This window comes from Ipomoea triloba, chromosome 7 (genome assembly GCF_003576645.1).
Source record: "Ipomoea triloba cultivar NCNSP0323 chromosome 7, ASM357664v1".
In the NCBI taxonomy this organism is placed as follows: Eukaryota; Viridiplantae; Streptophyta; class Magnoliopsida; order Solanales; family Convolvulaceae; genus Ipomoea; species Ipomoea triloba.
Window position 1 is genome coordinate 27,859,977 of NC_044922.1, and position 24,517 is coordinate 27,884,493.

At 35.3% G+C, this 24,517-nt stretch overlaps 3 protein-coding genes and 1 long non-coding RNA gene across 6 annotated transcripts; 2 read left to right on the plus strand and 2 right to left on the minus strand.

The window, feature by feature from the left end:
• The first annotated feature begins 3,231 nt into the window (after positions 1-3,231).
• LOC116023990 (transcription factor BHLH089-like) lies at positions 3,232-6,419 on the plus strand. Of its 2 annotated transcripts, none has more exons than XM_031264877.1 (6): positions 3,232-3,797; positions 4,667-4,855; positions 4,988-5,053; positions 5,757-5,825; positions 5,926-5,997; positions 6,129-6,419. In XM_031264877.1, exons 1-6 carry the CDS (start codon positions 3,537-3,539, stop codon positions 6,252-6,254), a joined length of 783 nt encoding a protein of 260 aa, XP_031120737.1. In that variant the 5' UTR covers positions 3,232-3,536; the 3' UTR covers positions 6,255-6,419. The 2 variants fall into 2 exon arrangements, with proteins under 2 accessions (XP_031120737.1, XP_031120736.1); XM_031264876.1 differs by having other exon boundaries at positions 3,233-3,797; positions 4,664-4,855.
• LOC116023991 lies at positions 3,805-4,591 on the plus strand. The gene is made up of 2 exons (XR_004099473.1): positions 3,805-4,047; positions 4,122-4,591. It is a non-coding gene; the product is annotated as an uncharacterized LOC116023991 (long non-coding RNA).
• Positions 6,420-7,110: 691 nt separating the features above from the next.
• LOC116025351 (phospholipid-transporting ATPase 3-like) lies at positions 7,111-20,515 on the minus strand. Of its 2 annotated transcripts, none has more exons than XM_031266560.1 (27): positions 20,104-20,515; positions 18,072-18,137; positions 17,737-17,798; positions 17,519-17,600; positions 17,242-17,352; positions 15,896-15,973; positions 15,607-15,703; positions 14,859-14,965; positions 14,474-14,539; positions 14,048-14,169; positions 13,830-13,920; positions 13,656-13,733; positions 13,459-13,575; positions 13,130-13,276; positions 12,949-13,053; positions 11,501-11,643; positions 10,782-10,883; positions 10,634-10,697; positions 10,337-10,549; positions 9,720-9,885; positions 9,548-9,627; positions 9,218-9,457; positions 8,841-9,062; positions 8,587-8,754; positions 8,137-8,496; positions 7,948-8,054; positions 7,111-7,838 (listed from the first exon to the last, which is right to left on the minus strand). In XM_031266560.1, exons 1-27 carry the CDS (start codon positions 20,266-20,268, stop codon positions 7,535-7,537), a joined length of 3,663 nt encoding a protein of 1,220 aa, XP_031122420.1. In that variant the 5' UTR covers positions 20,269-20,515; the 3' UTR covers positions 7,111-7,534. The 2 variants fall into 2 exon arrangements, with proteins under 2 accessions (XP_031122420.1, XP_031122421.1); XM_031266561.1 differs by having other exon boundaries at positions 17,737-17,793; positions 20,104-20,278.
• A 910-nt stretch (positions 20,516-21,425) lies between these two features.
• Positions 21,426-24,328, minus strand: LOC116025353 (5-formyltetrahydrofolate cyclo-ligase, mitochondrial-like). Its single transcript, XM_031266564.1, has 7 exons — positions 24,007-24,328; positions 23,643-23,786; positions 22,810-22,968; positions 22,674-22,715; positions 22,540-22,585; positions 22,010-22,080; positions 21,426-21,835 (listed from the first exon to the last, which is right to left on the minus strand). The coding sequence occupies exons 1-7, from the start codon at positions 24,275-24,277 to the stop codon at positions 21,699-21,701; spliced, it is 870 nt and encodes a 289-aa protein (XP_031122424.1). The 5' UTR covers positions 24,278-24,328; the 3' UTR covers positions 21,426-21,698.
• Positions 24,329-24,517: the final 189 nt, after the last annotated feature.

Consider the following 24,517-nt stretch of genomic DNA (forward strand, 5'->3'; position numbering starts at 1 on the left):
TTTTTTTTTTTTTTTTTTTTTGTAAATATGAGTTATTCATGTATTCACATTTGTTCTCTCAGTTATGTTAAAACTGGCAAAATTTTCCTATTTTATGTTAGATAAACATTTTTACTCTTAAAATAAGTATTTCATTTATTTTTTTTCTCAACACATTATATTGCTTATATATATGGATGACCACGGTTCGGTTCGAACCAAATCAGACACTATAGCAACTGAATCGAAACAGTAGGGACAGTTCTGATTAAGATTCAGAATCGGAAAATAAAATAAAATAATTGTTAAATTTAGACTATTTTAAAAACTATAACTAAATTCATGGATATGGCAAGTAACACTTACCTATTGACTTGTAGCAAAAGTTAAGAGGAAGTTGAAACATATAGGGGTTAGAAACCAATATTTTATCTCTTAGAGCTCACGATTAACTAGGAACATGGATTCAAATGACCTCAAGACTGATTAGAAGTGATTCGTCGTATAAACAACCAAACAATTCACATGTTATAAGTGACGAATAACCTACTTAAACCTAAATATCTTAATATATATACCAAACTTTATTAGATCATATACTCAATAATGGATAATAACTTTAGGTATACAATATCCAAAATATCTGCTAAGATTTTTTGTTACAAAAAATTTTAATATTTCAACTTTTTTTATAGGTGTAAGATTCTTGGGAAAGCCTTAGCCAAATATATGTTTTAAAGAAAAGTGAAAAATATTGATGTGGATATGTACCTAGTTGTTAGGTAAACTTTCCCAAACAAGGCCTTAAAATTGGTGGACCACCTAATCGTCCTCTCATTGTCACCCTGATTTGGCATATCCACTGAAAGCTACTCATTACTTCTCACAACTTAAACTATCACTTCCCACTATTAAACTCATTCTTGTTTTCAAAAAAAAAAAAAAAACTCATTCTTAACAATCATTAGTCAATCACATTTTGGTAAAACCTTAATATAAATATCTTATCTTCACTAATAAATCATATTAAATTATATATAGAGGTGGGACCAAGTGAAAATTAGTAGTCTTGTGAGAACGTGCCTAAAAAATATCATTTGTCAATCTATAATGATCAATGGTTGAAATTTAATGAAAAACGCAGTGAGAGTTATGTAATTATGACAGTGCATTTAGAAACACTTGATAATGGATATGTGAATAACTGATAGTACACTCAATATATATAATAGAGCACCCATGCATGCACATTATTAGTTATTTGTGGATGCACAATCAATCAGCCATAAATGTACTGTCATAATTACAACAATAGTACCACATTTTCTTTTTATTTTTTCATTAATTTCTAGCCCTAATCATCTTAGATGGATGTATGAGTCTATACGTTCTTACAAAATATTGAAATACTCATGATTTTTTACAAAGTAGTATATGTTCTATATTTTTCTCAAACATTTTCAGCACAAATAATTTAAGCCCTCACCATCAGACCGAGTTTGAACCTATGACCACCCAATTGGAATGATAACTAGGAATATATATATATGCATTAAAATTTTTTCTAATAAATATATATATATAATTTTAAGAGTTAATATCACAAATGGTCCTCTAACTATTGAGGAAGTACTCCTTTTAGTCCTTGACTTTCAATTCGACCACAAATGGTCCTCTGATTTTCATTTTTGACCACAAATAGTCCTCCATTAAAATTTCTGTTAACAGGTGTTAAATCTAGGGGTATTATCGTCAAATTGATATATATAATGGTCATAAAATAAAAATGTTTAGAACTTTTCACCAACAAGCATAATTGAAACAATTAACAAATATAAATACTCCTAAATAAAAAATAATGCACCTTATATCTCGTAATTATGCGTACAAAATGAAGATTTAATATTAGAGCTATCTGATTTAATTTAACCAACAGATTAAAATGGAATTTTTTTTCTTCAAAAACCTTGCTTCCATTATTTTCATGGTTGTTCATGGCCGATTAATATTTTTCACTCTTCATTAATCGATCAAACATTTTGTTTGGGACATAACTGAAGGCCGCCACTGTTGAATTAATATAATTAATCAATTACAAATTGCGGACATTAATCATAAATTTTTATTTAATTTGTTCATTTATGTAATTTGTCACGTCCATTTTGTTTTTATATTTATTAACTTAATGTTTATTAATGTTTGAAATTAATTATGTTGTCATATAATTATCAGAAAGAAGTAATCATAATAATATTAACCAATTTGACGATATTACCCTAGATTTAACACCTATTTAACAGAAATTTTAACAGAGGACTATTTGTGGTCAAAAATAAAAGTCAGAGGACCATTTGTGGTCGAATTGAAAGTCGAGGACTAAAAGGAGTACTACACCAATAGTCAGAGGACCATTTGTGGTATTAACTCTAATTTTAAATATGTTGGCCTGTATTCAAGATCTTAATTATTATAGAGTATTGTTTATTGTTTGGCTGAGATCATTCGAATCATTTGTCCTGAGATTGGGGCAGCATCTAGGGCCAAATTATGCAATGGACCACTCCATTAAAGGGTGGGTCATTAATAAATATTAAACTCATTCATTTTTAATGTAGTACATATTCGTTTTCAAAAAAAAAAAATGTAGTACATATTCATTTTAAATGACACATTAAAAATAAATCAATAAATACATAAAAAATTATCATATTAAAAATACCCTTCAGTGTATTAGTTTTATTTTTCAAATTTAAATTTCTAATTATTATTATAAAACATTACAAAAATATAGTTCAAAACTTTTTAATATGACATACTTACATAAGACTTGATCCTCTAAACAATAATAATGATTTAGACTATACTCTGATCACCTTTAAGAAATAATATTTAAATCAAATTTTGATCATTTTTGCTCGGTAATAACAAATAATAAGTTTAAAATTAAATTGAAGAGTTATCACCGTTCTGTCATAGAGCTTAGTGGATGAGGTAAATACAATAACAAATAATCTTCTTCTTAAATGGATAGGCCCCCACACCCTAGTCGGACAGGATATGCGAGAAGGTATAAATTACAGTAATTTAATAAATGAGCAGACAAGATAAAAAATAGTGTCAAGTTTTAAATTTTAAACATTGATCTCTTTTATCAAATATTGTCTATTGAATCGGTGAATAAACTTTGGTGGGGATAACAAATAATGAATGATAGGGATAAATGATAAGAAAGGAAGCGCTGGAAGTGGACCCTGCTGAAGAACCTTATTCAAAGTCTCTTCTTTTCAACCTCTCTCTCTCTCTCTCTCTCTCTCTCTCTACAGTGAATGGCGTTATAGCGGTGGTGGTCTCCACTCTCCAGTGTACGACAGTGGGCGGCGCAGTAATCTCCATTCTTCAAGTAGATCACACTGAGCGAGCTCACGATGGACACTGCATAAAATTGCATATGTACGTTTATTTTCCCTCCCTATATCTACGCTTTCGGTTTGAACGAATTCCAGTTGATTCATAGCCGTTGCGGTGGCGGATAAGTTCCGGAGCGAGAGACGGATCCGATGCTGAATGACGGAGGAGCTTACCATGGTTCCAGCAACGCGCAGTTTAATATGGCGGAGATCTGGCCGTTTCCGATCAGTTCCGGAGGAGCCACGTCGTTTGCGTTGGCGCCGGCGGAGGAGGATGTGAATGCGGTGAGTGATCCGATGGTTATCGACCGGAGAGTGAATCAGAGCGGCGGCGGCGGAGGACGGAAGCGCAAGGAGGAGGATGAATCTGCTAAGGGAGGAGCGGGAGCCTCGACTAGCGGCAACGGTTTGGTACTCTTTCCAATTCGATTTATCTGCATAAGCTTTGCGCACAATTAATGCCGTTTTTCTCACTCTGTTTTTGTTGAGAATGTTGAAGAGTTACTTAATTGAGTAATTTAGTCCAAAGATAGCCTTTCATCTGTAATACTTGAAACCTAGACAAAATTAAGCTTGTCCACAAAAGGCAAAATTATCTTGCTTGATAAGATAAGATAGTAGAGTAGTAAATAGCCTTGACTCAGCGGTTCATTATGTGAAGGTATCCTTCGAAATTATCTATCTTGTGATAGTAGAGTAGTAAATAGCCTTGACTCAGCGGTTCATTATGTGAAGATATCCTTCAAAATTATCTCGCCCTGACAGGATAATAGAGGAGTAAATAGCAGTGACTCAGCGACCCATTACGTGGGAGTACTTTTCTGGTATCCTTCGAAATTATCTCGCCCTAACAGGATAGTAGATAAGTAAATAGTGGTGACTCAGCAACTCATTACGTGGGAGTACTTGTGTGGTATCCTTCAAAAACATCTCGCCCTGATAGGATAGTAGAGGAGTAAATAGTGGTGACTCAGCGAACCATTACGTGGGAGTACTTGTCTGGTATCCTTCGAAATTATCTCGCCCTAACAGAATAGTAGAGGAGTAAATAGCGGTGACTCAGCGGCCCATTACGTGGGAGTACTTATTGGTAGCCACAAGGAATCCACTACATTAGATGTAACTCCCGACCAGGCGCGATCTTGTGTTTGCTCCATAATCTACCACCAGGAACCAATTGAGTTGCGTGTGCGAGCTAGACAAAATTAGCCTTTATTACAGATTGCAGCATATTGAAGAACTGAATATATTTATTATTTGGATTTTGTGACTTTTAGCAGAGTGAAGATGACAGTAAACGGATAAAGACTGGTGGACAGAACAAGATTCCTCGGTCCAAAGCTGATGGGGAAGGAGCTTCTGGAAAGCAAGCAGAACAAGCTGCAAAGGCAGCCGAACCGCCTAAAGATTACATTCATGTTAGAGCTAGGAGGGGACAAGCTACTGATAGTCACAGCTTAGCAGAAAGAGTAATCTTGATGAATTTCTGATTGCATCCACCTTCATAGAATCTGTTTATATTTGGTGATGGTGATGGATATGTGTATTAGAATTTCTTCAATCTTTGCTAATTGGACCCTTTTGAATCTTTTGATGCACAGGCTAGGAGAGAGAAAATAAGCGAGAGGATGAAAATTCTACAAAATTTAGTCCCTGGCTGCAACAAGGTGCAGTATTTGCATTTCGCTTTATTTCCTTAGTTAAAAATTACTCCGTAATAATTAGTCTATTCATCAAGGGTACAACCTAGTCTGTTTTACTTCTTCGTTTGTCCTGATTTGGTTAATGTAAATATGTAATGGAATGTCCAAAAATTGTCACTTCTCCTGAAAAAAGCCACCTTCAATGATAGTAGAACCTTAGTTGTAACAAGATGCAGTATTTGTAATTCACTTTATTTCCTTAGTTAAACGTCATAATTAGTCTATCCATCATAGTTGGTTTTACTTCTTTGTCTATTATTTTCGTTTGTCCTGATTTTGTTAGTGTAAATATGTAAGGAATGTCAGAAAATTGTCACTTCTCCTGAGAACTACCTTCAATGATAGTAGAACTAGTGTTGGATGGACCTACTATGTGTCAGAAGTCGAAGTATCCTGAATATGTCTGGCAAAAGTTTTCGTATTGGACTTGAGATGCTTGTCATGTCTTGTCACCTTAGTTTCTACTTTTTCATCCATCAAATAATGGAATAGAGAAACCTGAATTTTGAAAGGCCAGATGCATACTTGCATCATATATCCTAGGGTGTCCTTCAAACCGTAAAAATCCAAACCAATCATAACAAAGTACAAGTTGAGAATCTTTGTAGTTTTAAACCATTAATTTACTTGAAACCAACTGTTTTAAGGGTGTTTCGTCTGGTGTCAGGTTATTGGCAAAGCGTCAGTCCTTGATGAGATAATTAATTATGTCCAATCATTACAACACCAAGTCGAGGTTTGCTCCTCTCTCTTCTTTCTCAAGTATAGTGCACACTAACTGCAATTCTTACGTGACCTGGTTTTGCTAAGGAGTTCACGGTTTGCTTCATTTCCAGTTTCTATCAATGAAGCTCGAGGCAGTGAATTCAAGAATACCCCCCGGGATTGAAGGATTACCATCAAAAGATGTAAGCACTGCATAGCATACACCATTTTTTGTTAAATATCTACCTGTTTTCAACCCATTGTGTGCTGTTAATCGATTTACTTCTAACATTTTGTCGGTTGAATAATTTGTAATGAGTCGTTATCTCCTCAGTTTCCCCCGCAAATCTTCGATACATCTGGCTTGGCATTCGGTTCGCAAGCTACAAGGGATTATGGTAGTAGCACATCACCTGATTGGTTACATATGCAGACTGGAGGTGGGTTTGAAAGAACATGAATAACAGCATACTGCAATTCTTGCTAGTTCTGAATAAGAGCATTAAGGGCTTGTCTCAGTGCTGCAGCTTTTTTGGAGTGCTTTTATTCTTAAATAGAAATTGCTTTTATTCTCTTTTGTAAAAAAAAAATAAATAAATAAAAAATTATTTTTATTGCTATACAAGAGATAAGTGGGGTTGTTGTTGTTTTTTTTTTCTTTTTTTTTCTTTTTTTTTTTTCTTTTTCTTTTTAAATTCTATAATTAAGAGGTTGAAGATAAGTTTCGAAAGGACTATAATTGCTATTGGTACTTTTAAATTAATAATTAAGTTTACAATTGGGATTTTTTTGAACTTAGAAATTTTAAATTGAAATTAAATAAATACAATTAAAAAGATGATTCTTGCACTTGAAGATTGCGAGTTTAATTACCTCAGTGTCTTGATAATTTACTTAATGCATACTCGTGAATAGTGACTCCAACAATATTAGTTGAATTTAAAGGCAAATTATATCATGGACCAGGATCTACCTTGCATTGCAGACTCTAGTAGACCCTAATCCAAAAATAACATTCAAATTATGTATCTATCGTATGTATCCATAGTTGATACATTCTGTATCTACAGTTACAATTTATATATTTGTAATTATCATATTATGTGTCAGTAATTAGTTGTTTACATATACAAAAACTGTTAATAGGTACAGAATATGTTAACTAAAGGTACAAAACTTTTGTATATTCACAATATGAAGTTATGAACCTTATACTATGAAATTCAAATTAGTTTCAAACTTTCCACAAACTCACACCTCTATTGCATCATAATATAACAAAAGTTCACTAGAGATGGAATCAGATGGCCATGCTATTAAATAACCAAAATTGTCTTTCACTCACTGAAAGAATACAGAATCTGTTCTGTCTGATCTTTGGTAAAACTCGTATATATATCACCCACTAAAATCATACAAAATCTGTCCATAAGGTTCCGACTACGTAAAATTAAGAAAACTACTTCTAGACAAGTACATGCCATGATGGCATACCGTGTCAGTGTCACCTTCCCTAAATGATGTACAATCTCCATTGCTAGCCCCAATGTAGCTAACAGAAAAACAAAAAGGGGAAGCCAGGAAGACATTTAAAAGAATCAAGCCTACATTATACTTTATAACATATTAAAAGGCTGATATAGGATATACATATATACGTATATATGTATACCCGTAACGCTTTTATATGTGTATGTTACAAGAAAGGGAGAATATAGAAGGGGTTTTTTACATCTGAAGTCAATTTTTCCGTGGTGTCTTGGCACGCGTTCTCATGCTTGCTCTCCGAGCAACATCCCATGCTTTATGTGGGGCGAAGACACCTGCCTGGGATGCGAAAAATGACTCGTAGCCTGGTGAGTCGAAGGCGAAACCAGTGTGCTTTGATTTCTGTCCAGGGAGGCTCATCATGGCGAAACTCCTTTCCTCTTCGGGTGTGAGCTCGTTCCTGATCTCTAACAGTCCTACCCTCGTGCTGTCGACCTCGTGCATGTGAACTTCCTGAACGATCTGATAGTCATATGGGAAGAACCATCTCTGAGCCCTGAAAATGTAACAAATGACACTCCGTCAAAGAACTAATCAATGAAAACCGAAGAGAAATTTGAAAGTAGAACGTGGGCAAGGCACGTTTTCTAGTCCCGAAATCTTACCCCTGGTATAAGAAGTCACCAAAGAGTGCGGCGACAGGCACAAGAAGCAGTGCGACATAGAAATAAAATGTGCTCATCAAGACATAGATGACAAAATAGATGTTCTTCTGTTGATCGCAAGAACACGGAACAAGTTAACACCGGTAACTTCAAATAAAAAAAGCCAATCATGACGGGAAGAAAACTCACCTGATTTTTTGGCAATACAATGCCAGAGTAAATAAAGATGAATATGAACCACAACAAAATGCTTCCACCGACACTAATTTGATGCCACTTCGTAATTGTGTTGCACATCATAAGAAGTCGCAAGTTGACGGTAACTACAACGCAGGTGAAGGCCATCGTACTGACATCCCAAAGGCCAAGCATCTTGCCGGCTGAATTCATGCCTTTGGTAGTAGAAGCGGTTACAAAATAATACAACACTAGTGACTGATAAATTGCAAAGAAAGCCCAGACAGCGATAACCCGCCATTTGAAGTATGTGTTTCTTATGCCTTCCTTGTATAACTCAGGATATTTCTTCGAGAGCGTTGCACTGACATCCTGCAATGATAGAAAAAGCTTAAATCATGCACTAGGGAAGCAGCAATCACAGTAGTGGCGGTGCCATCTGTCAAATGGATTCAAAGGTACCTTTTCAAAAAGCCCAAGAACAATCACGGGAAGGGCTGTAAAGATAACATTGTAAAGAGACTGGAACCAATCGTCATAGAATCTTTGACCAGAAAATCCAGTACGGAAGGTAAACCAAAACTGAGTCAGAGTAAATGTCAAATTTTTGTAGAAGAAATATGTCACGACCTGCATCCAGAATTTCCTCAAGGATATGAATTTCCAAACAGAAATGTTAGCAATGGGGTAAATTGAGGACAGGTATGATGGTAAACCTTGCAGATTCTCATATATGACCACCGTCCATGGACAAGGAGCAAATCTGTGAGAAAGCGAAACTGAGCAATTGCAAAATCACTAGCCATCACTGCTTGCATCCCTTCCTGCCCACTTATTCCAACACCAACATGAGCAGCTTGAATCATGCTAACATCATTAGCACCATCACCGATGCTAAGAGTTATTCTCTTAGCTCCCTTCCTAACCAAGCTAGTCACCTGCAATAAGGAAAATATTTGTCTTTATATGTACAAATGGAAACTTAGTAGTATATTTCGCCAATCTGATAACATATCCAACCATGGAAAAGGAAGAGAGACTTCAGAACTATTCATGCTAAAACTAATTAGCAATGATCAGCTAAAGAACTCACCTGTGCTTTCTGTAAAGGAGAAACTCGGCAGCAAACCACTGCACTACAATTCAAGCTCAAGTTCAACAGCATTACGCGCAAACTAGGGTCTAATGCATACATCAAACACTTTCCATCTATAACAAGTGCTAACTTCGGTCTAGCTTCAGAATGAAGACACTGTAGAGCTTCCTCGTAACACTTTCTAAGATCATTTTTTACTGCCTCTTTCATAAAACGAGCAATCTCCACTTGGTCACCCTTAAATGAGTACAAAGTAAAGAATGTTAAGTTATTAACTTAAGAAATGTTGCTATAATTCTAACAGGTAAATCAAAGAAAATTGCTCACTTTATCTTCCACTTCCCTGATTGCATCAGTTTCTGAACTGATAATAAATTGCTTCATGTCATTATTGATCAACTTGCATGCTTTAGCATCAAAACAGAAACAGCATAAGATGCTGGCATATATTTCTGAATATAAACAGATTACAATTAAAATATCTCACACAAATACAAACCATAAGCTATATTTATTGCTGTTTCCATTTTGTCCCCAGTAAGCACCCAAATCTTGATTCCAGCCCTTGAAAGTGTCTCTATGCATGTAGGCACTCCTTCCTGGAGCTTATCTTCAATAGCAGTGCATCCAATCAAAATTAGATCCTTTTCAATGAGTTCTGCCACCTGAATAAGATCAGCAAGATTAGGTAACTAGTAAAAATTTCTATACCTGGAAGCAAAATTCAACATGCAACACACAGGTAGCTAGTTTAGAATATGTTACAAGCTTCATGTACAAGTTATGGCTTATATCTAAAACAATATATAGGAAATAATTCTGATCAGTTTAAAGCCACCAAGTGTGATCTCTTCTTATGCCAGTGACCATTGCCTCAAGTGATCAAAGATAGACCTCCTAAACTTAAAGGTGAAGCGTTCAGTCCCTATCCTTCTAGAGTGAAGGCCAACTAATGCAGAATATTCCAATATGGAAAATAAATAAATAATGGTAAGGTACATAATGATAAAAGAATGGGTAGCCTAAGCTGCAATAATCATATTGTGATATAGATTAAAACTATAAAAGCATGTTAATCTTGAAAAAATAAAAAGAGCATTCACATTGGTTGTGCACCTCATCCAATTTCTTCTCACGATCTCGCAGAGACGATTTTGCTTGAATGAATTTCTCATTCCAATTTTCATATACATCAGGGTTTAAGTCTCTATAAGCCAAGCATAGTGTGCGCAATCCAGCTGCTCCAAACTGCTCCAAGTGCTCCCTGGTTTTTCTCTTCATATCATGGTCTCCACTGACCAACCTTTCATAAATTACAGTATCGGCACCCTGTAATAAAAAAAAGGTTCTCTGATATATCATTTATTTCAACCCCATAAGTTTCTCATGCTTCTATCCTCATGAAGCTGTTACCTTACAGTATAGTACAAGCCTGCCATCAGGGTAACGACATATAACAGACTGGCGCTTCCTTGTACTAAATGCAAAACAAAAGATGAAGTCACCCTCAAGTCTTATTAAATGTGCAAGTAAACTCCAAAGACAAGTTTAAAAGTGTCACCTATTGAATTCAAGCACATTCAGGATCTCATATGGAACATCTTGAACCATTCCCATCTTTTCAACATGGGACTCACGCACATATATCATAGTAGGTGTACGCCTGGTGTAAAACATTTAGTAACCCCTTTTACCAATTATAACATGATAATTAACTTTCATAAGCAAAACTCCCATAAAAGCAGAGTAGCTCAACTACCACAAGTATTACAGAATATATCCACAGAAGCTGAAAGAAAATGTTCTTCTAACCTAACTCCACCAGATCTGAAAATAGAGAGAGAAGCAGGAACTGGAATCTCACTTTCAGTGTACAAATCCATTCATGTGTCTATATATATATACACATATATATATATATATATATATATATATATATATATTCATGCTTAGCTTTCATCATGTAAGCAGTCCATTATACACTAATACACTAATGAAAAGCAGGCTAACTTTTAAACTGGCAAGCGGCAAAGGGCCACCATGTGTTAAGAAAGTAGTAAAACAATAGAAGAGAAAGCATTTGAATAAGGAAATCTGCACGGTAGTTTTCTAACAATAGCAAAGCATAATATTCAAGCAACTACCATTCTAGTACTGAATTTGAATCTCATTTTTTTTTTTTTTTAAATAAAAATATTCCGCCTCCGATCAAAGGATTATGACAAGGAATCTCCAAAGAATGAAATATAAGTATATGCATGAAATTCTAAAGAATCGCACTTGTAAAAGAAGAAACCAAAGTTCTTTGCTGCTACTACCAAAGCAGCCTCATCAGGTGATGCTGCTTGATATCGAATTTTTTCAGGGGAGTCCTCTCCTTCTGGGAGTACAGTGTGACATATTGCAAGGCATCTGAAGAATTCCTGCACAAAGAGTGATGGGGTTTTCATTAACAAGATCACATCACGAACAAGAAAATAGTATGAATACTTGTGAGGGTTTACTACACATCCAATAAAAGCTAAGAAATGCCTATATTTGCATGATAAAAACTATGAAATGTTTACCCTTGAGGGTATATGATTGTATGAAATACCCAAAAAGTCCTGACAAACCATATCAATAAACTGTTGCATTTGCAGATGTGGAAGTCAGCCAATTGTAAAGAGTATCACTCTGGCTCCAATAGTTTCCTATAGGAGGGACCGTTACTTCTTCACTCATAAAGGATGTACTAAGCATTAACCTTGGTGAAAACAACCCAATTCCTTGTAATGGTGGATTTTAGATAACACTGCTTTTGATAGATCATTGTAAGCATAGTGAATGGGAAGTTATAGGATAGGAGCAACATCTTGGAGAAGAGAACTTGGGAAAATTCTAGGCTACTAATGGCTTTTATAGAAAAGGTGAAGAGCCTCAATGAAAGAGGAACCCTTATAAAGGAGAACAGTAAGTGGAAAGTAGCAGTAGTGGCTTACATCAAAGTTGCATGAAGACCATGGTTATAGCACGTTTGATGTAGAAAATGGAGGTGTTGAGGATTATACAATATCCATGCCTCTACAAATCTCTGCACATTGTGTTCTTGCATTCTAATGTTGGTTGATCAATTGCTCTATTTTACGAAACCATTGACCAAGATTCCAATTATCTATTAGAAGATTAAACTGCAATATCAGTTGCATCTACCAACATTTATCATGCTTATCTTTATCTAGATTAACTCCTATGCTACAATGTTGGTGGCCAATCACATACAGTTTCCTTGTTATGTCCACTGCATTTATTTGTTCGTGTTGTTAGGAGTAAGGCCATGGGATAGACTAGCTAATTGATTGGATTCAGTCTTTTAGTGTGGTTTGGCTCATATACATTATAGCCCACCACTTTGTGCTCACCCGGTTGTCTACTGGCGGTATCGGTGGCGTCCAAGCTTTTGTTTTAGGGGGAGGGTCCAATACCAAGCCCGCTTGTTCGGTCCACTTGAGGGGAAGTGTTAAGAGTAAGGCCATGGGTTAGACTAGCTAATTGATTGGATTCAATCTTTTAGTGTGGTTTGGCCCATGTCCATTATAGCCCAATTGAGTGACCCTAGCCTAATCTTAGATTATAACACGGGAAACCAAAGTCTACTTGCATGAACATTGTGCAACATCTCTCTTGTGGTCACACAACTTAATCCAACAACCCCACCCCAACCAACCCTCGTGTGCAGTTGTTCTCACCTTGCATGCATCAGGATTAGATTCATTCCTCCAAGCACCTCGCATTAGCCGGCCATCATCAAAGTTGAAACCTTTTTCTTTGGCAGTATTGGGTGATTTCTGAACCTGTCAAAATTTTGAGACAATGTGATACAACAGCAAGAAATAAGTATACTATCTTTTTCCAATTGCTGAAGCTCACCTGCACCGTAGACCCATTTCTCTGTGCTACGCCCATTTCTATTTCAGTGACACCAGTGCCATAAATCTCTCCTCCAATTGAACACTTAAAGAACTCCATTAAGTTTCGAGTAAGAGTCCCCGTTTTGTCAGAAAATATGTACTCTACCTATCAAAGAGAATTTGAAATCAATTATTCACGATTCGTTCTTGAACAGCCTTAGAACATTAAACAAAATATACACATGTTTTCTGGTTGTGCAAATAGAATAAAGATCATATTAAAAAGAGGATTACAGTTTTAGTAAAATAAATAACATACTCATGTGCCCCTAAAATCTAAGGCATTACCTGCCCAAGTTCCTCATTCAAATTGGATGTCCTTGCTTGAGCAGGAGTGTTACTCTCAGTGTGGTACATGCACAAGTCATTGTTGATGAATTGAGTGGATTGAATGAACTTAATCATCTGAAAAACAAAGTATAGGTAATGTTCTATAAACCAAAAGTATGCAGAGAATAAAAGGTAGAAAAGTTTGTGAGATCTACCTCGACAGAAACATACAAAGAGATGGGAATAATCGGTGAATACAAAGTAATTAAGGTGAACATAGTCAAAGCAGCAACCTGCATGAGTGCATACCAACCAGAATCATTCATTTTAAGCAAGCATGAGAAACAGGAGTATCTAGAGAATTATTTCAGACAAGTTTTGATCATTACCGCAAACCTATTGTTAGGATTGAATTGTATATCTGCATTCTTGCCACTCTCAAATCGCAAGTAATAATACTTCCGATCTATGAACACCCCACTGTGACAATTTCAAGAAACATAAAAATTTTCATCGATAAGGTACCATTATATCTTTATAAGTACAAGAGAAAGTTATGTGGTGTAAAGCATAGTGAAATGGAGAATATAGTGGCAAGTATCCAGACCTTCCTATGGCTCCCAAGAGACACATGCAGAAGAGAACACTAAAAAGTGTGAGAATAAGTTTGTCAAGCTTCTTCTCTAAGGTGCTTCTTTTAGAAGGAATTTTCATAGCATTCATCATAACCTGCAATAAAATTAGTATTGACAACAAGTGATTAATACCAAAATGTATGATAATTCAAAGGAGCACGTCACAAAGCAAGACAAAATATAACCAAATAAAGCTTCATAAAAGGAAAAAAAAAATCGGCATGGAATTTATGAATTCACAAAAGAAATTTGTCATGTTCCATATATGATGTGTTAAACCACCTGGGGTCATTGGGCCCATTATGCCCTAATTTCTCACAATATTTTTGAAGAAGAACTGTAGTCTATGTGAATCACAGGCAGAGAGATAGAGCTAAAAACTATAGAGTAATCAGTACCTTTGTTTCATGGCCAGTAAAAATGACGACTCCAACAAGGTATTCAGTGTTTCTCAAACTGCAACCCTGCAAAGATGTAAAGTGAGCTTCAATAGATAAATGATGATTAGTTGTCCATATAAAAACAATAAAACCTATTAGAAAATTTGTAGAAAAATGAAACTGTAAATAAAATAGCTATTAACTGTCAGCGGAGAAGAGTATAAAAACAATTCTCTCTCCCCTTGTGAAACACACACTGGACATCATTTCTATTTCAAATGAATTATGTGTTTAATACTTTCTCTCCTCTTCAATAACTCAACAGGATAATTTCCATTATTTTAAAGCAATAATATAGGCTCATATACAAGCTAGCTAACAAAAAAACGCGGAAAATATGTACCCTCAGAAGAAGTTGATTAGGGCTGAGTGGCAGGGTCTGTTGTTGGATTATCAGATTGCCAGTAAATGTGTACAAAGAGTTATTCGGCTCTTCACATTGTATCTCACCTGCAATTCAGAGAAACCCAAGTAAAGATATACTCCTACCAAAATGCATCCTCATCTCATGACTTCATGAAATCATCTTCCCACCCAAGAATTCAACTACTAAACTCTAAACACCAATTTCCACCTACAATGCCTGACAACAAAAATGTGCTTTGATCCATTACCATTATAACTCATAATTAAACAACCAGCCAATGTTTTGATCAATGTTTAACAGAAGGAAGATCATATGATATTCTTTTCCTTGTGTATACCAATTGATTGGTCCAAGATAATCATAGTAATGCTTGGAAGACCATCATTTGTTTTAGAAACATCAAATCCTGATGGCTATCACTCTAAGAAGCATAAAGAAAGCCTACTAAACGAATGACGGCATAATTACTTTATTCAGTTAAGTTGGTAATTCCTATAGAATTAAAATAAAATAAAAACTAAATGCTTCATTGAGCTGACTTTGAGCCAAATTGTGTAGTAAAGCCCAATATAGTATAAATGAGCAACCATAATCCAGGCTCAGACATCAGCTTGACTCAAAAAAGTTGGAATTCATATTTCTTACTCAGGCATAAGAATGACATGAATTCTAATAAACACACATGAATATGAGGTAATGAGTGAAGCATCAGAAAGGTCAAAACCTTGAAATTCAGTGATCTTCTCAGGAGTAAGGTAGTCCCAGGTTTTCTCCAATGCTTTTCTGATCTTTAAATTGGTTTCACCATCTAAGTTAGCTGTCTGCAGCGTAATTTCAAGAGAGTTAAGAGGAAGGGGAGGGGGCAACACAGATACAGATAAAACATTAAAATATATATATAATTCTATCCCATTAATTTTGTTTTTTAAGAATATTCACTTCATTTCCTGACCAGCTACAAGTACTCAATTCTCAGAATACAGAAGAACACCCAAGGAAACCCCAAGTCCTACCTCAACGTAGCAAACCCCATCAGGGTTTGTGCTGGCAAGAAATGCTATGTCTGCAGGAAAAAATTCATCTTGTTTAACCTGTTACAATAGCAACCATTAATTACTCATAGGTCATAGTACAGTGAATTGTCAAGCATCTAACACTTAAGTCTATAACTACAAAACATGACTACAGTCACTAAACTTTCAAAACTAATCACCAATATTTACAGGGTAATGAGTAGACTTTCTTTACGCTGTATTATGAAGCCAAAAACAAAAACACTTTATGTTCCTGAAAATGCTATACACAAATCTTCCTTTAAAAATAAAAAAAAAATAAAAAAGAACATGCCCACCTACTGATAACAGTTCGGCATTATGGCATGGCAATGAGCAAGAGTCTAAGGTCTTCCTCAATAGTTGAGATTTTTCCTCCAGTTTTTTGTGGGTCCCAACATCCACCTCACCATCCACTATCTCACTCAATCACAAAAACCCTTCTTTCCATTAGTTTTAGGTTTTTTCTCAGTTTTTTGTGGGCCCACCATTTTACCACTATATTTTAATTATAAAAGTTATAATTACAATTATTATTTTTATTATATTTAAATTATACATATCAAAATTAAAATAAATTTATAATTATAAATGTTTACAAGTTTTTTTAAAAAAGATTTTTAATTTTACTACGTAAAAATTTAATAACAAAATTAAAAAAAATACAAAAAAAAAACTTAAAAATAAAAATAAATATAAAAATAAGAAGCAGAAAAAAAAAACAAAACAAAACCAAAAAAAAAAAAACAAAACAAAACAAAACAAAATAAAAACAAAAACAAAAACAAAGAAAGCAGCTGGACGGTGGCCAACTTAAAAAACGAAAGGAAAAAACAAAATAAATCTAACTTCAATTGAGAGTGGCCGCCAACTCAATTGCCCCAGCGGGGGCGTGTGTTACACTGGTTGGCTGTGAGACGCAAATGCGTCTCACTTTCTGTTTTTTTTTTTAACCTGACAAGTTTGGGGGTGTTGCAGGACAAACATTTCTCCAAAAACCAACACCCCCATTTGTTAAAAAACATAAGCTTAAGTTTTTTGTTCTAAAAAATTGTGCCAAAACACACTAATGTAGAAGGCCTAATAAATTGAAGTTCTTGAATTATTGGTAAAGTGTGCAAATTTAGAACTTTTCTTTCTTACTAAAACAATGGAAATTGCAAGAGAAGACAATGCAGTAGTTTATTATGTATGCCAAGAAGACACAGAAAGAGGAACATCTACTGATATGACTAAGAAAATGGTAACAAACTTAGCCCATAAAAATTAAAATTAAAGAGGGAAGTAATTATTAGTGGTCTACTTACTCTCACAATGTCCCCAACCTGAAGCTTCTTCCAAGGAACACTCATCCATTTCTGATCTTGAAAGATGTCTACAGGAGTATTATTAATTGACATGTCATTCTGGAAACGTTTCTGTGCACAATTTTGAAGAGAGAATATAAGCAGTAGTTCTGGCACATTAAAATAGACTGCAGAGTTTAAGTTATGCAAGACTCAAGTTAATGATCTGTCACAGAAATACTCTTACAGCAAATGATCATTCATAAAAATAACTGCAAATTTAGCTAATGGCACATACCCAGTCTTCCCATGCCTCTTTTATAAGAGAAACAAGAAGCACCAAACTCAAAGGAACCACATTTGTTATCGGACTCACAGGACTGCACCAAAACAAAAATTTATAGATACAAAAAAATCTCAAAAAACTGATGCAAAGATTAACTTTCTTCTTTTCACTTTATCCTTATATTCGATTGAGCATATTTTTTAAGGTTTTATCCAGCTGAAGAAACATACCTGATTGGAGTGCATGACAGAATTGATATCATGAGGAAGTAGAGGTTAGCCACCCGCCTGAACTGTCAGCATAAATAAAATACAGAACCAAAAATAAGATAAAAGTGAACAGAAATACAGGTTGAAGAATATAAGTTGGCAATCTAACAGCAATCATGTTTATTCCAAAACAAACTGTAACAATGTGTATTATCCAACCTGAAAATATATAAATACAGTACTCTTTTTTATAAGTAATACTGAATACTTATTTCAACAAGTAATGCAGAACATTCATTATAATTCAACAGGATACACAATTTATATTTTCTTTATAATATAGAGGAAAATATTACCTGTTCAAATAAACCTTTTGGTAAAAAGGTAAACACATCGTACTTTGTAGTCGATACGGAGTTTGCCTAGAAGAAAAAAGAAGATCATTTCTCTGCTCATCAGAAGGGCTTCACCTTAAACCAAAAACAGAAGTAGTACTGTTGCATACTTGTATAGTTGTACGTAAGCACATTATCACTAATATGAAGTGTAGCCTAACAACTTCTCAAACATACATTTTTAACCTGTTCTGATAAGAAATCTCAACCAACACAAAAATAAATGATCAGGTGTAAATGTGTAGCACATGTATCTATTGCCAGTATTCTATTGACTCAGTTGTTTTAGAAATGAAATTTCCATAATCTTTGTCATTCTCTATTTGCTACATCATAAACACAGATGTAATGAATGAGCTAAAGTGTAAGCACTTCCAAAAACTTAGTTCTATTTTTTTAAAAGCCATTCAAGTTAGATGATGATAAAATTCATATACTTGAAAATCTGATTCATTGAAATGGTGAAGTTCCACTTTCATTTTATTTGATAATACAATCTCCAACATACAGTGAAAAGTGATGTATCCAGGGAAACTCTCAGTGGAATAAACTCAAATACCATGGTTTAACATGTTTAGTAAAGATCTATACATGAACTGATTAAAAAGAATGACAATGTAGCAGTTAAGAGAAGAGCATATAGAGAGAGGTGAGCTGAAACTTATTAGAATGATGATGAAGTTGTTAAGCGAAATGTGAGTAGTCAAATTTTCATTGCACATTTAGCACTTAAAAAGAGTTGAACGGAGGATCTATGTAGTCCTCAAATGTATTAAGGCTGAAAGGAGTTCATTAAATAAGAAGCATTGACTTTTACATGAAAGACAATTACATAGATATTCTTTTGCATGTGACAAGACAAGATTTTGATTTGATATGTCTGATTTCTTAAAGATAGTACCAAGCATTTGATTTCAAAAAGCTTAAACCCTTCAATAATGACCCTACCTTTTCCCCTTTTCTTAATATGCCAAAATTTAGTATTAGGCAAGGCCACCACCTAAACCCAAATGCTTAAAATAACCAAATAAAGGATTGGAGAGGGAATACTGGAATAGTAACCCATAGATGGTGACATGGTGTGGAGGAGATTCTGTGAAGTAAATCTTGCAACTCAATAAGATCCATCGTTTTCATTGACTGACAAAAACCACCAGTTTTAAAATTTAAACTAATACTCCGTATCAATTAGCAAATGCCTTGTACGCTCAAGGTCTGTAATTAACTACCCAAGAAGCACAGAAATATAGCATTGTTCAATCTATTAGCTACCAAAGCAAATATGTGAACTCAGCCATTCAGACTTCAACATCATACAAAAGTTCTTTTACCACATGGAAAGCTAAAGAAAACATCACTAAAAAATTACTCTAGAGGGTCTCATCATCATCTGTAATTCAGCACCAAACCCTGCTTGTTAGTAGGTTTCAAGTAGGAGCACATCTTAATATTCCAATTCAAGAGCAACCAAAGTAAGTTTAGCATCCCTTAATTAAGCAGTACCAATCAATGGCAACCCTGAATTAATTAAAAATATTGATGCATGCAAACCAAAGGCGAGTCCCAATAAGCTCTATCCATTTCTCATGAGCAAAAGAATAAGAGTAAGGTGATTTCTAATTTACTGGCAAAACTAAACTGAATAAAAATGGTAACAAGAGTTCACATGGCACAACAAAAAGTTATTGATGAAGACAACATCTTAAACCACTAAAAACTTCGTCAGTACGACAAAAAAATCCTCATCTTATCTAGTACTTCCTTTTTCCTTTCATCCCCATGCATTGCTCACAAATTTAAACCTTCGATAAACCCTTCGAACTTGGAAGACCAAAGCACCGCCTTAAAACCGATCACTGATCCCTAAACTCATTCTCCACCACCCCATCTCCAATCCCCTAAACTGAAACTTACTTTATAACTTAAAAGTACTGTAGAATTGAATCTTTCATATAAAATAGTAATTACTTAAGCAGAAGAACTAAACTCTGACCTTGAATTTGGCGAGGGCGTTGGCTTCACGATCATTGCAAAACACGGTTCGATGACCAGGAGCTTGTGGCTGGACCTTACCGAGCTGCACGGTGCGAGAAGATGAAATACGCTCCGTTGTCGGCGATCCGTCGCTGCCCGATCTAGATCCCCTCCATCCGCCCATCTCCTCTAGAAATCGTCCAAATCTCACCGGACGGAAGAGGATACACGGCTGCGGTGATTACAATTTACAATCTCCGGCAGAATATTCGGATTGTTGCTCCAATATTCTTTGATCGAAAATGAAGTTGAAAATGAGAAGAAATTTGTCTTTTCAACGATTGAACTTCGTCATTAATCTATTAATCTATCTATATATATGACTAAGAGGACTATTTCAAGCTTCAACTATATTTTTAAACCGCGTTAAGATTAGTATTTCCCTAGATTTATATTCAAAGCTCTTCTGGGACTTTGTTTCCTTGCAAATGGGGGGCGGAGGTGATATTTGGGCGTGTGGAAACACGCTCGTGATGTAGCGCGTTGGAATGGATGCTATTGTAACAGTTATTACCAGTTTACCACTCCGAGACTTCTCAAAAGCATCCAAATCTGAAATTCCAAATTTGTTATGCAAATTGAACTAACAATACCATAGGATTTTCTTGAAATTTCAGGTAGTGGAGTTTGACGTTGATTTGGTGATGGCCGGCCATTCGGCGGATGCCACGTTGCAGGAGTGATGTCAGGCTCGAAGAATAAATGTTCAGCTTTGCTGTATATGGATGGCCAAGAATGGCGAACAAGTGTCCGAATGCACAACTCAGCTTAGTTGATACTCAGTAACATATTGTAACTTAAGACATAAATTTGAGTTTTGACAGCAGTAGTGTGAAAACAACACCTAATATAGTGAATTCTTTGTGGACACTAAATACTATCCTGTCATTTAAAAAGTAACTAAATTATCATGATTTATCTTTCCATAATCGGACCGAAGTCCTTACAAATTGCACCTTAAGATATAAAATTAAGTTTTAACCGTCACATTGTGAAAAAGTCACTGAAAACAACTCCTAATGTGATGGATTCCTTATAAACACCTAACAAACTAATACTAATTCTTCCATTTAAAAGGATAGTGAATCAACATTATTTACCTCTTCACAATCCTGTCGGGCTAGGTGTTACCCATACACATAAAACCTGACAACAACTGAATTAAATCCGACAGCACATAAAATTCGACAGGACTTCACATACATTAAATCCAACAACACCCCACATGCATAAAATCTAATAGCAATTCAATTTTGACAGTGATTTAAAATATAATCCGTATAAAAGAAAATCACTGGGTGTGAAGTGAATTAGTTACCATCCACAGTGGCCTGCAACACTGAAAGATAAGGCAAGTTACATAGTTAAGGAGTTAACTATAGGTTGAAATTCATCCCACCATCTTGTATGTTCAGGTTAACAATGGGGAGGCAGCACCAGCATTTGCTGGTACTGAGGATAACTAAATTAACATGATATTACAATGTAATAGAGTCAGTAATATTCAAAAAAAAAAAATTTAACATGATATTTGGTTTCTCAGAAAGCAACAGTCTAGTCATGTAGTTCCTTGGCAATTGGGCTAATGGGAATAAAACCTGTTGGAGAAACAAGTGCGTCGACTGGAACATCATTAGGAGTGATGGGTATAGCTCCCTCTTCCACCACTTGTATGGAATATGCAAGCGCAACTGCAAACCAGAGAGTAAACTGGCGTGAGATGATATAAAAGGCGAGGATTACAAGAGCTTAGGATTTGCATAGTATAACTTGTAAAGGTATTGATAAACGTGGTAGCATGGAATAATGTATTTATGGACAAATGAAGTGTTGAGAATGCAGAATACTGTAAAATGGGAGTTTACCAAGTAGCGGTTGCTTCCAGTTCTTCCTCTTGACAAGCTCTTCATAATTTCTTAGGAACAGATCATAATAACTTCCGGCAAAATCCGCATCAAATGTGGAAGGTTGCAAAATTAAAGCACGAAATCAGAATAGCGTCCAAAAGAAAATCAGCATCTCATATAAATGAAGCTATTGCAGGGAATGAAGGGATTTTAAAATGATAATATTTTAAACAGTCTTCCAATGCATCAGCCAAATCAATTCTGTGTGAATCAAAAGGAAGACAGGCTGCAGTGAAGGAGACTAACCTCAATAGAAAGGTGGGCTAAACAAATGAATCTCACATCAATTTAGTAGAGCTTACATAGTATTTTATTTATATTTTTGAAACAGGGACCACTTTAATTCTGCAACTTTGCTTTTTAATATTGAATCCAATATAAAAGATAGCAGCACTAAGAAGATAGCAATAACTAACTACACAAAGTTATTTTCCTGTTTCAACTAATAATTAGAAGAAAACAGCTATAGCCAAGACGAATAAACCTACCCACCACTGCGTCCCAACCTCCTTCCAGATCCGTCAAATGCAAGCCCTAGTAAAATAATGATGTAAGCAAGCAATCAGAAGTGGAAACTTTGTCCAGGGCAAGGAAACATGTTTAACAGGACAAAGGACATTACCAGGTACAATAAACAAGTCCACTGGCTCACTAGCCTGCATAACTAAACCAAGCAAATCCTTCAGATCAATAATAAGCGCCAATGAAACCAGATGGAAATTGGAGGAATGAACAATAATAAAGCATAGGAAGCATACCATCCTCACGTTCTTTGCCATCAGAATCTACTGGGGCTGGTTCTCGAATATCCATTGAGCTCTTGACAAGATCATCCAAACTTGAAATATTCAGCATCCTCATGTTGCTAAATCTATCCTCTACACGCGGGACATATACTCTCTTTGGTTTTTCCTGCTCTGTTCAACCAATATGAGATCAAAACTTCACACTGTATTTCTAGGTGCAGTGGTGGACTACTATATGTATGTATCTATATGCCTACCAATATTCACAGAAAACTAATTTACTGAAACTGTTCCCAATAGCGAGGACCTGATTGATAGTAATAACACCTATAGAGTTCTAGATGGAAAAGACATGGCATAAAAGCTAGAACTATATAGATACCAAAAGAGACCACATTATGAGCTTCAAGTACTCTCCTAGATTAATTACAGAGCAAAACGAAGCAAACTTTACAAACTACTCCTATTAGGATCATAACAAAGCAAAATGAAGCAAACTTTACAAACTATTCTATTTAGGATCATAAAAAAACTATCACCATTTTGATCAACCAAACAAAAGAAAGTACCCAAAATGCACGTAAGTTGAGCTTTTAAGATAGATGGCCTAATTATTACTTGCTCATACGAACAACTTGTCACCAAAGCTTAGTTTCATCCCCCGTTATAAGGTGGCTAATGAGACAATGTGTTCATTCTTCAGGGTTGATCCAACTTTAGCAATGATGGCTCCTTTAACAAACAAATGCTATAAGGAAATTGCTCTATATGCAATATCTAAATAAATAAATAAATAAATAAATAAATAATCAAATTCATTGACGAGAGTAGATGTCAGAACATACTGTTGCCAGGGACATGGTGTAGAACATCTGCCAAAATTTTCGATGTATTAACCTCACGTAAGGCAGCTGAGCTTATATACGTACACAAGCTCTGACTGGATTTGAACCACGGAGCTTCTAATACAATATTCTGTATTGAATTATCTGATACGAAAACAAAAACCGGCCACAAATCACACGAAATGTAAACGCCTATTAATCATTTCTGTTCAACGATTCCACGTTCATGCTGTTAGCAATTTAGCATTGAAGAACATGAACAAGGAATTTCCAATGAGACAATTATACAAACAGAACGAATGCAATTTTATACCGCAGGAAAATTATTTGATTGAAGATGATATGATAACAAAATTAACAATACCTTCTTCGTATCTTTGAATCGGGCTCATGTTCTTCAGCTCTCTGCGAATCTTTGATCGGAGAGCGTGCTTTTTCCGGAAAATTGCATCAAGCTGGCTGGCATTTTCAGGGGCATCGCTCGCCGCGACGAATGAGCGGGGAGGAATTGGCGTCTGCCGCGCGTTAGCAGTATGCGATGGAGAGAAGAGTGAGGATGTTGAAGGCGATGCAATCTTGCACGGATTGGGCATTAGCGCCATGGTTACCTTGTTAACGAACTTCCGAACTCTCATGCTATGCTAATAACCTGCGAAGCGCGCATGTTCTCTTTTATCGGCCCGCAATATGTGCTTCTTTCTTTCTTTTTTTTAATTTGATTTCAAATTTGATATTCTAGTTAATTCCGTTGCCATAATTTCTTTTCTTATTTTTTTACAATAAAGCCCACAGACCACGACCCCTATTTGACTTACAAATATATATTTTTTGAGCAAATATCAATTTTGGTCACACGATTATTAGCAAAATGACAA